General features: G+C 38.4%; 1 protein-coding gene across 1 annotated transcript; it reads left to right on the top strand.

Moving 5' to 3' along the window:
* Window positions 1-5153: 5153 nt before the first annotated feature.
* LOC117905637 (binding partner of ACD11 1-like) lies at window positions 5154-13771 on the top strand. Its single transcript, XM_034818523.1, has 5 exons — window positions 5154-5455; window positions 7456-7559; window positions 7639-7714; window positions 12839-12925; window positions 13012-13771. The coding sequence occupies exons 1-5, from the start codon at window positions 5450-5452 to the stop codon at window positions 13585-13587; spliced, it is 849 nt and encodes a 282-aa protein (XP_034674414.1). The 5' UTR covers window positions 5154-5449; the 3' UTR covers window positions 13588-13771.
* Window positions 13772-14146: the final 375 nt, after the last annotated feature.

The following is a 14146-nucleotide window of genomic DNA, read 5'->3' as shown; positions in this document are numbered from 1 at the left end:
CGTGATGGTCGACGTCCCAATGGTTCCAATCGACCCAGCAACAACCAGCGGCCTTATAGGCCCAAATGCCAATTCTGTGATGAGTTGGGCCATACGGCCAAAAATTGTCCTCAGCTGAAGCCCAGTGAAATTACTGCAAACAGTGCAACAACTTCTACCATGAAAGAGCAAAAATGGCTCCTTGATTCCGCTGCCTCCCACAACATCACTGGTGATCTTCAGAATTTATCTATTCACTCCGAATATGACGACACCGATGAAGTGGTTCTGGGTGATGGTTCAGGTTTGGCTGTTTCACATGTTGGTTCTTTAGCTATACACTCACCCAATCGAACCTTTATCTTGCGTGATACTCTCTGTGTTCCGAATCTTAAAAAAAAATTGATTTCTGTTCATCATTTTACCGCACAAAATAATGTATATGTTGAGTTTCACCCATCTTATTTTCTTGTGAAGGAATCGATCACAGGGGCGATCCTACTAAGAGGTTCATGTGAGAACGGCATTTACATTTTTCCGGAATCACTTGTGGGAAATTTTTCACAAAAGGTTGCTAATGTGCATGAACGAACGTCGCTTGATGGGTGGCACAAGCGTCTTGGTCATCCTTCCTATCCCATTGTTAAAAATCTTGTTTCTACTTTTTCTCTTCCTACCACTACAAATAAAATGTCCATGTTATGTCGTTCTTGTTCTATTAATAAATCTCATCAACAACCTTTTCGCACAACTAGTCTTTCGAGTACTGGTCCACTTGAAATTATTTATACGGATGTTTGGGGTCCCGCACACTCAACAGGTCTTGATGGTTCTCGTTATTATCTTCTTTTTGTGGACCATTACACGAAATACATATGGTTTTATCCCATGGCTACCAAATCGAGTGTGTCAACTATTTTTCCACAATTTAAAATTTTTGTTGAAACTCGATTTCAAGCCAAAATTAAAACCCTTTACTCTGATAATGGTGGTGAATTTATTTCTCTCAAACCTTTTTTAAATCTTCACGGCATTAGTCACTATACTACTGCTCCTTACACCCCGCAACAAAATGGAGTCTCTGAACGCCGTCATCGACATCTTGTTGAAACTGGCCTCACCTTACTTTCGGATGCTTCCTTGCCTCTTTCATATTGGCCTCATGCTTTTCGAACTGCCACCTATCTCATAAATAGGCAACCGACTCCTCTTCTCACTAACAAGTCCCCCTTTGAGGCTCTTTTTGGACAGAAACCAAATTATCTTAAATTAAAAAAATTTGGTTCGCTTTGCTATCCCCTTACACGTCCATATAATAATCACAAGATGCAACCTAAGTCCATTCCATGTCTTTTTTTGGGGTATTCTCCAACTCAAAATGCCTATATTTGTTTGGATCTTAAGACCCACAAAACTTATGTGTCTCGGCATGTGTTGTTTGATGAGACCCAACTGCCTTTTCAATCCGAGCAAGCCCAGAGCCCAGCCCAACCCGAGTCTTCTTTTCATCTGTGCCCTACTTCCTTTATTCCATTTTCTTCTCAGCCCGTGCGAGTTCCTCCTCAAGTGATCCCGTCCGTGCACTCCTCTGATTCGGCACCACCACATATGCTTCCAGCCGATGTTTTTGTTGCATCTCCATCACCTCCAGGTAACCCCTCTCTCTCTTCTCTTAATTTTCCTTTGACTGATGCTCTTAGAAATTCCGGTTCTCATTCGGATGTTCCCATCTCGCATGACCCTATTCTTCCTTCCTCCCTTCATCCGACTCACACACACACGATTGCTAATCTTACTTTATCTCAGTCCCATTCCATTCCCCCTTCGTGTGTTCAAACTAGGAACCCTCGTCTCCACAAAATGACAACCCGTTCCATGAACAACATCTTTAAACCCAAGCAACTTCATTTGGTTTCCAAACATCCCATTCCTCTAGCAATTGAGCCAACTTGTGTGACTCAAGTCGTGAACCATCCTCAATGGCGTGATGCTATGTCCACTGAGCTCATTGCCTTGATGAAACATGGAACCTGGGATTTGGTTCCACCCCCCCTAAACTGTACACCCGTGGGCTGTAAATGGGTGTTTAGAGTAAAACGCAAAGCTGATGGCTCGGTGGACAAATTTAAGGCCAGGCTTGTGGCCAAAGGCTATACTCAAAGACCGGGCCTAGATTACAAGGAAACCTTCAGTCCTGTTGTTAGGCCAGCCACTATTCGATGTGTTTTGACTATAGCCGTGATGAATGGGTGGCCTTTACGACAAATGGACATCAACAATGCTTTTTTACATGGAACCCTCACAGAAACTATTTATATGATGCAACCTCCAGGGTTTCAAGATACCAGTAAGCCTGATCATGTGTGTCGATTGAGAAAAGCCATTTATGGGCTTCGACAGGCTCCTCGAGCTTGGTACACAGCTCTGAGAACTGCTCTTTTTCAACTTGGGTTCAAAAATTCCAAAGCTGATTCTTCTCTGTTTATTTATACACATGGTTCTATCATTTGCTATTTTTTGGTTTACGTTGATGATCTTGTAATTACTGGCAATGATATTCAGTTTGTGGATCACATAATTCAGAAATTGGGTGAAAAGTTTTCCCTAAAAGATATGGGAAACCTTAGCTTCTTTCTGGGAGTAGAGGTTATTCCTACTTGTGCTGGTCTGTTCTTGTCACAGCATCAATACATTCGTGACTTATTGTCCACAACGAATATGCTTGGTGCCAAGGATGTGTCCACTCCTTTATCCACAACTGCTTCTCTGAAATTGTTTGATGGCACAGTACCTGTTGACAGCACTGACTTTCGGCGTGTCATTGGTAGTCTTCAGTATCTTTCACTGACCCGACCGGACATTTCGTTTGCTGTGAATAAGCTATCTCAATTCATGCATAAGCCAACTACAGCCCACTGGACAGCCACGAAGAGACTGCTTCGTTACTTGAAACAAACCATTTTTCATGGTATTCAGCTTACTAGAAACACAACTTCAGTTTTAACCACGTTCTCTAATGCTGACTAGGCAGGGAATGTGGATGACAGAACCTCTACTTCAGCTTATATTAGTTTTCTTGGCACAAATCCCATTTCTTGGAGCTCCAAGAAACAACGAGATGTTGCTCGCTCATCGACGGAAGTTGAATACCGTGCTCTTGCCAATGCTGCGTCTGAAACTGTGTGGCTGAACTCCTTACTTCATGAACTCGGTTTTCCACTCAAGGTGCCTCCCTTGTTGCTATGTGACAATCTTGGCGCCACACATCTAAGTTTTAATCCAGTTAATCATTCTCGCATGAAGCATATTCAGATTGATTTACACTTTGTCCAAGAGCTTGTTCAAAATGGGACCCTTCATGTTCGTCATGTTCACACGCAAGATCAACTTGCTGATCTCTTGACAAAACCCTTGTCACGGCAACGGACTGAATTGTTACGTACCAAGATTGGTCTTGCCAATGGAAGCTCAATCTTGCGGGGGCGTATTAAGGAAGATTGCTATTAAGGAAGATTGCCAAAATCAAGATCAAGTCAAACCTTCATGATTTCAGCCTACAATCAAGCCATTTGAATAAAGTCTTTGATCTGTTTCTATTTATGTGATTATTAGCCGAGATTGGTGTATAGTTATTTTGTCATAGTAATTGCTGTAAATATTTCCTAAAATAGTTCTCTGTGATGTTGTATATATTTACGTACAGATCAATTAAATATGAGAAGAGGAAATAGTTTATTTAATCCAGCAGTATATTTCTCTATAAGGGTGACCGTTGGACCTCGACCGCCCCTTGACTGATTGAGGTTCATTCTCGACTAGTTGAACAAGTATTTTGGAAGAAAGAGAAGGTTTTGCACCCTCTTATGCGGTTGAGTTGAATAAGTCGATCAATTCTTCATTCAATTCAACCGATTGAGTCGTTTTTGACTCAACAACCATCAACTTAAAACCTTTTAAATAAGTTTCAAAAACATTTGACACAAGATTTTAGTTGAAAACATAAAATTATCCAATTTTAATAGATTTAAAACAAAGGACCAAATTGTAATCCTATTTTGAAAGACAATATAAAGTGATAGTTGGTAATGAATGAAGCATGACCAAGGCATCAATACATGTTCCTTCCATTTCCCATTTGCCCCACTACTGCTTACTCAAGCAGAATGCACCTACATGTGCATTCTCTTTCACATTTAGCATGCTACATTTCCTAGATAACTTCATGGAATGGCTTCAAGCCTACCCATCCATCTTGGTATTTTTTTTATTTTTTATTTTTTTAGTTTTTCACTTATCTTAATTTTTTTAATTAAAAAACTTGTGTAGAAAGACAAAGCACAAGCAATTACTTCAAATGGGTATTGAGCATAAGCAATACGCATCAAGTAAAAACAAAAACCCATCTAAAAGAACCAACTTTGTTTTGGAGATGTCAATGTGGAATGCAAATTGTTTTCTTCTCATACACATTGATTTTCACATGTGTAGCTGTTGCTAACAACCAAGATATCCAAAAATACAATCAACCTTGAAGACTCTTTTTTAGCTCAAGAAGAACCAAATTAAAAATTAGTAAATTACTACTTTATCATTCCTCGCTCCATCCAAACAACCTCTTTATTTAGAAAATATATACTCTCCAAAATCAATTCGTTTTAAGAAAAAGTCACCAAATTTCAAAGTTAAAACAAAAACCTGAAGATGAAGAACCAGTAGTTGAAGATCTTCATATGAAACAATGGTTTCCAACAATGGTTTTAGTTTGGGAGAGAATGGTTGAAAGATAATAATAAGTCGTTCAAGCACTAAATGATTTTTACAATAGAGTTTTTTTGTTCTATGTTCCTTGCATGGTAGCAAAAATAAGAGAACTTTTTTCTAGTGTTCTATGAAAATACCGTGTTTTGGGAAGAATTTTTTGAAAATAGTTTTTAGAAAATTTTGGAGCCAAACATGTTTTTTTTACCCTAAAGAGTTGTTTTCTATTTTTTAAAAATTGAAAACTGTTTTTGAGAATGGTTACCAAACACGCCATTATGTAATTCTATGAAAACACCTTGTTTTGGGAAGAATTTTTTGAAAATAGTTTTTAGAAATTTCTATTTAAAAAATTGAAAACTGTTTTTAAGAATGGTTACCAAACACGCCATAGACTAGAGAGTCAAATTTTGAATGACACCGTCTCCCACGTTTTGAGGACTAAGGCATGGTTAGGCCTCGGGGAGCCTAGTTTTTCTTTTGCCAAATTCCCAGTGCGTTGTCCCCAGTCCCAAATCCCAATACCGTGGTGCCTCGCCGGAATCCTTCTCCCACGTGCCACCGCTGCGGGGCCCACCCTCCTTCCAGTCTTTCTATATAAAGTCTCTTGTCAGACTACAGGCCTTCGATCCCTCGGCTTGCTTACGACTCTCCGGCGAGTTTCCCATCATTTTCCGCCACCGGCCATATCTCAATCTTCTGCTTGACCGCTATGCCGGTTAGTATTGATCATTTATCAGTATCTGCCTATGTAAACATCTGGCTTTTTTTTTCTTTTTTTCTTTTTTGTCTTTTCGTTTTGAGTTTTGAAGTGTATTGGATGATTCGGAGTTATATTTCTCTTTTCTGATTGAATTTGTTGAACAAGTTAGGGTTTGGATAAGTAATCGGTGTAGATCTGTTTGGTTCATTAATGTTTGTATTCAATTGAAGTCTTCTGTAGAGGTTTAGGTGGATGAATTAGAGCTGAGCTGAGCTGAGCTGTGCTAATTTATCTTGTGACGGTTTCAGAGTTCCATTTGGTTGCAGAAAAGAAGTGTGTTGTATCAGTGCTTAGCCGTTCCATCAAATTGATATGAAAAAAAATATCAGATTGAATTTTTCATTTTGAACTCACATTTGAATTTTTCTTATTTTCATGATAAAGTGGACTTTGCCCCTAATAAGACCTTGAGTGGCATTGTCAGTCTGGCTGAAGCAGATGAAGTGGAATTATACTTAACTTGATGTGGTTTCCGATATTAATGTTAACTAATGTGTTTTTATTTGGGTTCTATAAGACTTTCATTCATAATTATATCATTTCCCTATCAAAAGGGGGGGAAAGGACTTTGGATTTTGTAATGGCCAATAAGGGATTTAAATTGAAGCCTTTCAGAATCAACTATGTGGATTGTTTCCTTCAGACTGACCTTAGTTAGGATGTAGCGATGGAATGGCAGGACAATAATTTGGTGTTCTGATCCGGGGAACTAGGTTTTGTCTCAATTTTAGGCCTGATACATGCAGTATTTGAGTTTGGGCCATTGGCTTACAGCAATTCTTGGCTCAAAGCTTGCTTGAAGGAGGAGACTCTAAGTTTGGCTAGTTTTGCTTAATTGAATTCAGGCCAATTTTATTGACAGAAATTTTTTTGTGAGACAACTTGGATTGAATTTCACTCTGGGCTTAAAAGATGTTGATGAAGTTGGGCTTCTTAATTCTATTCAAATTAGTAGCTCTGTTTTACTTCTTTCCTCTTATGGTCTTTCGTCCAAATTAGTAAGGCCATGAGCAGTGACTACACATTTTTTATTTTTTAGGATGGTGGAAGCTAAAATTGGGATTATGTGAGGGTTGTTTATCCATGCAGTAACACAGACAGTGACATATGAAGTAAAATAAAAAAGAAGAATTTAGAATCTTACTAAGGTCTTTTAGGAGTTTCAATTAGAAGAAAAATCAATAGGCCCTTGCCTAATTAAAACCAAAAAAAGTGAAAATCAATGCAGCATCACCATTAAAGAAGTGCAAAATGCGTTAACTTGTTAAATTATATCTAGGATTCAAACAATAAGAAACTATCAAAGTAAGAAACCTCTAACAAAGCAAAACTTCCTAAATTCCGGACAAGACACAAACTTGGAAAGATAACTAAATAAGCAACTTTCCGGGCCTTGCTTATATAGGAGTAGATGACATAATTGCTAAATTCTTTTCACATGTGACTCTGTCAAACTTTTGGTTGATGGATGGAAGTGTCTTGCATATCTTAAAAGGCTTTTTACAGTCCTTGACTGTGTCAATTGCTGGTGGCTTGCTTGGATGCATCATGAGTTTACATGCAATTTTAAGTTAAAAAATGGAAATCCAGAATGCGCCAGCTGAATAAGAAAAGAACAAGAAAATCAGAACCACAGTACAAGTGTTGATATAGGGTCAAACATCAGGATTTCATGAAAGAAACACCATGGTTTCTCTAACAGCGTCATTAAAGACTGACCGAACACAAATGATATCTAAACCTGAATATGACAATTTAAATTCCATTGAGTTTCCAAATGCACCCTAAATATCACAAATATTTTGTACTGGAAGTTGGTATTACTGCCTAAATTGTTGAGAAGCCAGTGTCTTGTTAGATTTTTAATGATTATGTTGTTGCAGTCTGGGATGATCATACTTGTGAGCATCATCCCTTTCCAAGGTTGTAAAAGATATTCATTCCTCTTCTTGCAGATAACAACTGTCAAAGTCAGCAATGTTTCCTTAGGGGCAACTGAGCAGGACATCAAAGAATTCTTTTCTTTTTCTGGTGACATTGAATGTGTTGAAATGCAAAGGTTAGTCGTCTTAGGTATTTCCTCAGGTTTCTTTGATTGATTCTAAGGCTGATAACAAGCATATCATACGTTTATGCAGTGATAATGAGAGGTCTCAAATTGCATATGTTACCTTCAAGGATATGCAAGGAGCAGAGACTGCTACTCTTCTTTCGGTGATTTCACTTCTCTATAAATTTAGCATTGTTCTGCAAATTTTCTCTTCATGTTCATTTTCACACCAAATAGGTTGAAGATATGCTTCCTTTTAAGGGAAATTACCAAAATTCCAGTTCCACCGCTTTGATTAAATTTACCAAAATTCCAGTTTCACTGCTTTGGCTAAATTTACTTCTGGAACTCATTATTTAATGCGTTTATAACATCTTTGAACACCGTATAATAACCTCTAATATAAATGTGTCTGAGACCTGAACGGAAACTGGTTTTACCTCACAAAATTTGTCTTCCTGGAACAGAGGGTTCAGGCTTTACACCCAAAAGTTTTTAAATCATTCAAAGATATCCATTCTGGATCCTCCCTTGTGTGCTAGGTGGTAATGGATAATTGCCTAAATTAAAACACATATTTGGGTGACTATACCCTTCTTGTTAAGAGCCTGGGTGCAGGAGAATAAAGAATGGTGACTGCCAGAGCAGTTATTAACATTCACAAGTTTCAATTGATTTCATGAACTATCTGTCAAAAAAGATGGGTTCTTCCCATAAGATTAGGACTTATTTGTTTCAATTTATTAGAATAGAAATGGCTGAAATCAGTTATCAGTGCATCTAACATATGCTAACCTGGATTAACTTATAATTCAGATTCCTTATCCTTATTGAACAGGTTATTTTTAAATTTGTTGAGCCCATTTGCAATGTGACAACATCTAACCCTTTGCCATCTACTAAAGACCTGGATGAGTTCTTGGATGATCTAGGTCTTTACATTGTAACGAGAATCCAGTTATGTTTGGATCTGATATAATCTGTCACTAAACTCCCTTCTTTGAGTTGAATCATTGTGAAAAGATGAATTGAGATTCACAAGCAGAACTACCTATCAAAAAAAAAGATTCACAAGCAGAATTAGTTGGGTGGTTCTTCATGTTAGTGTCTGTGTCCATGGTAAAAATAGTGGGAGTGTGCAAGAGCAGAAACAAAAAATCTATTTTCTTTCCTATTCTTTAATTCATAAGAACAAGAATCTATTTAGAACACAAGTGCATAAGAAGAGAGTGTGAATAAAAGGAAAGAAGGTGACTCTTCTAAGCAGACAAACAAAAAACAAGAAGTCAAAGAAAGCAATGTCAACAATGTAAAGCAGTGGCTAGTAGTTTCCTACAGAGCACTAGCACCCTCCTGAACGAGGTTTTGCATTCAATTTTGCCTGATTTCTGTTCCAACGGAAAGTATTCAGGGTGGAAGAAACATTTAACACCTCCATAGGTCATACTAATTTCTCATTTGACATGGGATCATTGTTGAAAGATGTGTATGGTATGATTACCTTATGAGGTAATGGACTTTAACCTCTGAAAGAACTACATAACCAGTTCAGGCTCCCCTTTTCAATTTCCCTATCAAATAGGCCACTATATATTGTTGGTCCCACTAACGTCGAATTTTTAAGAAGTGGCTGCTCTCAAGGTTTCAAAACTGCATTTGGGCATTATAGCCTGAAACTTTTTAACATTGCACCAGATAGGGGCAGCCTTCAGTAGATTTTTAGGACTGCCAGTTGAGGGTTTCGAAGAGGAAATTCAGTGCCTGTTGAGGAAAATGGAAGCAAGAATTGGTGGTGGGGCCCTTAATCTAGGTTGGAAGAAGAAGAAGTCTTCCATTTCTCGGTTTGTGAGAGAGGTAAGAAGATTGAATTGTTCGGTCAACTATGGGGGCTCTGCTGGAGTGGCTAGGAGGCCCGAAAAAATCAGTTGGGATTTGGTGCCGGTTGACTGATGAAGTTAAAAATTTTCTCTTGGAATGTGAAAGGTGCCAATGATGGTGAGAAAGGGAAATTGATCAAGTCTGTGATTAGGATGCAGAAGGTTGATTTGATATGCCTACTAGAAACAAAAATGCAAGAGGTGTTGCTACCGATGGTTAGAAGTTTGGGAATTGGTAGGTTTTTGGACTGGGGAGCTACGGAAGCCCAAGGAGGGGCATTATGGTATTTTGGGACAACAAGATTTTGGAGTTGTTGGATATGGAGTGTGGAAGATTTTCCATCTCTTGTCGTTTTAGGAATTCTGAGGATGGCTTTGTGTGGATGTTTACTGGTGTGCACGGGTCTATTTTGAGGGGGAAGAGGCCTTCTAGGAAGAGCTGGGAACTATGTGGTATGATCCGTGGTGTCTAAGTGGAACTTCAATTCTGTCAGATTTCCCGGGGAAAGAAGAAATTGTTCCAAACTCACTGCAAAAAAGAGACAGTATTCAGGCTTTATTGAGGAGTTCTGCTTAAGGGATCTGCCTCTGTATGGAGGTCTGTTTATGTGGAGTGGAGGCCTGAATTCTTAGTCAGCCTCAAGGCCTATTTCAGATCATTGTCCCATTGTTCTTGAGGGAGGATCAGAATGAGCAAAACTCTCTTTAGATTTGAGAATATGTGGCTTAAGGCTGAGGGCTTTAAATATCTCATTAGATCTTGGTGGACGGGGTATGATGCTAGGGGTTCTAGCAATGCAGTAAAATTAAAGGCCCTTAAAAAGGACCTTAAGGTGTGGAATAAAGAAGTTTTTGGAAATGTTCTTTTAACAAGGCAAAGGCTTTCTCTACCATCAGCTTTTAGGATCCTAAAGAGAGAGTTTCTCCTCTCTCAGCTGAGGAGACGGAGGCTAAAAGGATGGCCATGGACGAGTTCAAAAAGTGGGCTTTAATGGAAGAAATCTCTTAGAGACAAAAAGCCAAAGAAACTTGGTTAAATTAGGGCTGCAAATATACTAGGTTTTTCTACAAGATGGCCAATGCTCGTAATAGAAGCAATTTGATGACAAAAGTGAGAGTTAATGGGGCTACTTTGACGGAGGTTGAAGAGATTAAGGACAGGGTATGTAGTGTTTTTCATGCTCTTCTTTCCAAGTCAGGAAATTAGAGATCAAGCATCAGGGGCTTAAGTTTTGAAGTGTTGGGGAGTGCTAGTTCTAGAAGCTTAGGGTTGCCTTTCTCTGAGGAGGAAGTATTTGTTGCTGTTTCCAATCTTAGTGGGGGTAAGGCTCCAGGTCCGGATGATTTTACTATGGCTTTTTGGCAGTTTCGTTAAGACTTTGTTAAGCTTGAGATTATGGGCATTTTTAGGGGGGTTTTCACTCATGGCACTTTCCAAAGAAGCTTAAACTCCACTTTCTTGGTGTTGATTCCTAAAAGGGTAGGGGCAAAGGATTTAAAAGACTTTAGACAGATTAGTCTAGTAAGGGGATTGTACAAGTTGCTAGCTAAAGTGTTAGCAAATAGACTTAAGAAAGTGGTAGGAAAGGTGGTTTCAAATTTTCAATATGCTTTCATAGAGGGAAGAAAGATTCTGGATGCAGTTCTTATTGCTAGCAAAGCCATTGAATTAAGATTAAAAAGCAACTTGTTTGATCTTATCCTAAAGATGAATATTGAAAAGGCTTATGACCATGTTAATTGGAATTTTTTGTTGGCAATCATGTCTACAAATGAGGTTTGGGAAAAGTGGATAAGTTAGATAAAATTGTGTATTTCCATGGCATCCTTCTCTATTCTTATTAATGGCACTCTGTCTAGTTTTTTTTAGAGTTCTAAGGGGTTGAGGGAGGGGGATCCTCTTTCCCATCACTTGTTCATTTTGGCTATGGAATCTCTCAATCAAATGTTGTATAGGGCCAAGATTGGGGGCTTCATATTGAATTTTAAGCTGGGTAGAAGGGATGGGGAGGGGTTGGAAGTGTCTCATCTTTTCTTTGTCGATACTTCAATTTTTTGTGATGCCAATCTTGATCAGTTGAAACATTTGAGTTGGGTATTTATGTGGTTTGAAGCAATCTTTGGCCTAAAAATTAATATGGAGAATAGCGAGATTATTCCTACTGGGGGAGTAGCTAATGTGGAGGATTTAGCCTTAGTGTTAGGCTATAGAATAGGTAAGTTACCCACTTCCTATTTGGGTTTTCCCTTGGGAGCCCCCTTTAAGTCTTCCAAGATTTGGGATGCAATGAAGGAGAGATTTAAGAAAAGACTAGCAATGTGGAAGAGACAATTTCTCTCTAAGGGTGGGAGACTTACTCTTGTCAAAAGCATTTTATCAAGCCTTTCGATTACATGTCCCTGTTTGTTATCCTAAGTAAGGTCAGTTTAAGACTTGAGAAGATCCAAAGAAACTTTTTATGGGAAGGTGAAGCCTTTGAGAAATAAGGTCTCCAGCCACCCCCTTCTTTTTCTAGCTCTAAAGCATTAAAGGACCTTTTTATCTGGACGTTTTTGCTTTGGTCTAGATTTTGCTGGGGAGTGGATTGTTTCTACTTGTTAGATTTTGTCAACTGTGTGAGGTCTTTCTACCACGTATCTGATTCTTTCCCTTTTTCTTGCCCTCTGGATTCCTCATTTTGTCAGTCAGACTACAAATCTCTTGCCTAGTTAACAGACCTACTCTTAGGATCCTTTATGGGGGATTTATACCATCTTGACTTGGCCTTTTTGGGGTTTGCTGTACTTTGCCTTCTTTGTCTTGTTCATTTGGGTTCATATATTTCTTATTGAAGAATCACCTGTCATTTTTTTATTGTATTTTTCATTTTCTATGAAATGAAGAGGTCCTTCCAAATAAAATGAGGTTTGACTAGGCTGTATCATTTTCTATGCCTGTCATTTAGTGTCCCATATGGACCACTAGCTGGTTGAGATTTCGTGGATGCTTTCCACAATAATGGCTTTAATTTCTCATCATTCTTAGAGGTTAGCACTTCTGTTATAAACTTGCCTGATTTTCTAGCTGCATCACAGTGTTGTACAAGTTGGACCTAGTATAAGCAGTAAGGGGACTATGAAGTGTGAGAAAAATGTATCCAATTTTCTGATGAATGTGATGTTAAGGATTGGGCATCATGTAGCAGACTCCATACGTGTGAGTAATGATTATATACAAGGAGAAAGGTGTAGAACATTACAATCTGTCAACTCATAATTTTGGCTTCACATAACACTAACCTCTATACTAAAAGCATTTAACCTGGCAACCTAAATACTACAGACATGACATTTTAAATCAAATATATGGTGGACCTGCTTTTTTATGCTTTTAATGATCTAGGTTCACTTGAAATCTTTGTGTTATTTCAGGGAGCAACAATTGTGGATATGTCTGTGACCATAACTCCTGCTCCAGACTACCAGCTCCCGCCTGCTGCTGCTTCAGCACCACCTCTTGTAACAATCACGCATATTGCTTTTTTTAGCATATTTGTCCTTCCAGATGAATGCTTCTAACATGATTGTAATCCATATCTCTGCAGCCAAAGGAAAATAAAACTCCAGGTCGTGCTGAATCTGCTTTTCGAAAGACAGAAGATGTTGTCAGTGGAATGCTTGCTAAAGGCTATATCTTAGGCAAAGATGCAGTTAATAAAGCAAAATCCTTTGACGAGAAGCATCAATTGACTTCCACAGCCACGTCTAAAGTTGCTTCCTTTGACAAAAAAATCGGTTTCACTGAGAAGATAAGTGCTGGTACTTCTGTTGTGAATGAAAAAGTTCGAGAAGTTGATCACAAATTTCAAGTTTCCGAGAAAACCAAGTCAGCATTTGCGGCTGCTGAGCAAAAAGTCAGTAGTGCTGGATCTGCCATAATGAAAAACCGATATGTATTTACCGGAGCTTCATGGGTAACAGGCGCTTTCAATAAGGTTGCTAAGGCAGCTGAGGAAGTGGGCCAGAAGGCAAAAGAGAAGGTGGGAAAGTCTGAAGATGAACAGAAAAGAAGAGTAGTGGAGGACTTTGCCCAGGTTCATCTATCTGATTCTCCAAAAGCTTCTGCTTCCAATGAGCAGCATCCTTACAAGCCTGCTCCTCCACAAGGTTTGATTCTCTAATTCGCTTCAGTAAATATCTTTGTCCAAACTTTTGGAATTCATTTTCTCTTGATTAATTGCACTGTTCTTTTTGTATGGAAGTGGCAAATGTAGAATATAATGTCCCTTATTGTTGGATATGGTTGCACTTTATATCAACTTTTCTTTTGTTGAAATGGCAATGAATTGAACATTCATGATATTATTGGTTTGTTTTCTTTTCTTTTTATTTCCCTTAACCATATGGTTATGATTTATGTCAAAAAAATTTAGTTGTTTTCCTATTCTTCTCATCCTGCTTAAAAGTTGTTTCTAGACGCTTAACGGATGCTTTGACTTCTATCTATCTTGTTTTCTTTATTGCTTTTGGGGATAATCTCTGTGAGAGTAAAGATCATGGGTGTTTTCTTTTGTTGGCAACTTTAAGTAGGGACTTCAGATGGTTCAAACACTAGAGTGATTTCTAACAGCCTATTTCAGATGTGCTGTTTAGGATAATAGGTTATGAATTCATGATTTTTAACCTTTAGGTGCCTTTGATGATGTGAATTCATCCTAGTTTTGAGCAAAAATAATTTGT

Source organism: Vitis riparia, chromosome 2, assembly GCF_004353265.1.
Source record: "Vitis riparia cultivar Riparia Gloire de Montpellier isolate 1030 chromosome 2, EGFV_Vit.rip_1.0, whole genome shotgun sequence".
Taxonomy (NCBI): domain Eukaryota; kingdom Viridiplantae; phylum Streptophyta; class Magnoliopsida; order Vitales; family Vitaceae; genus Vitis; species Vitis riparia.
This window is presented reverse-complemented; position numbering and strand designations above follow the sequence as displayed.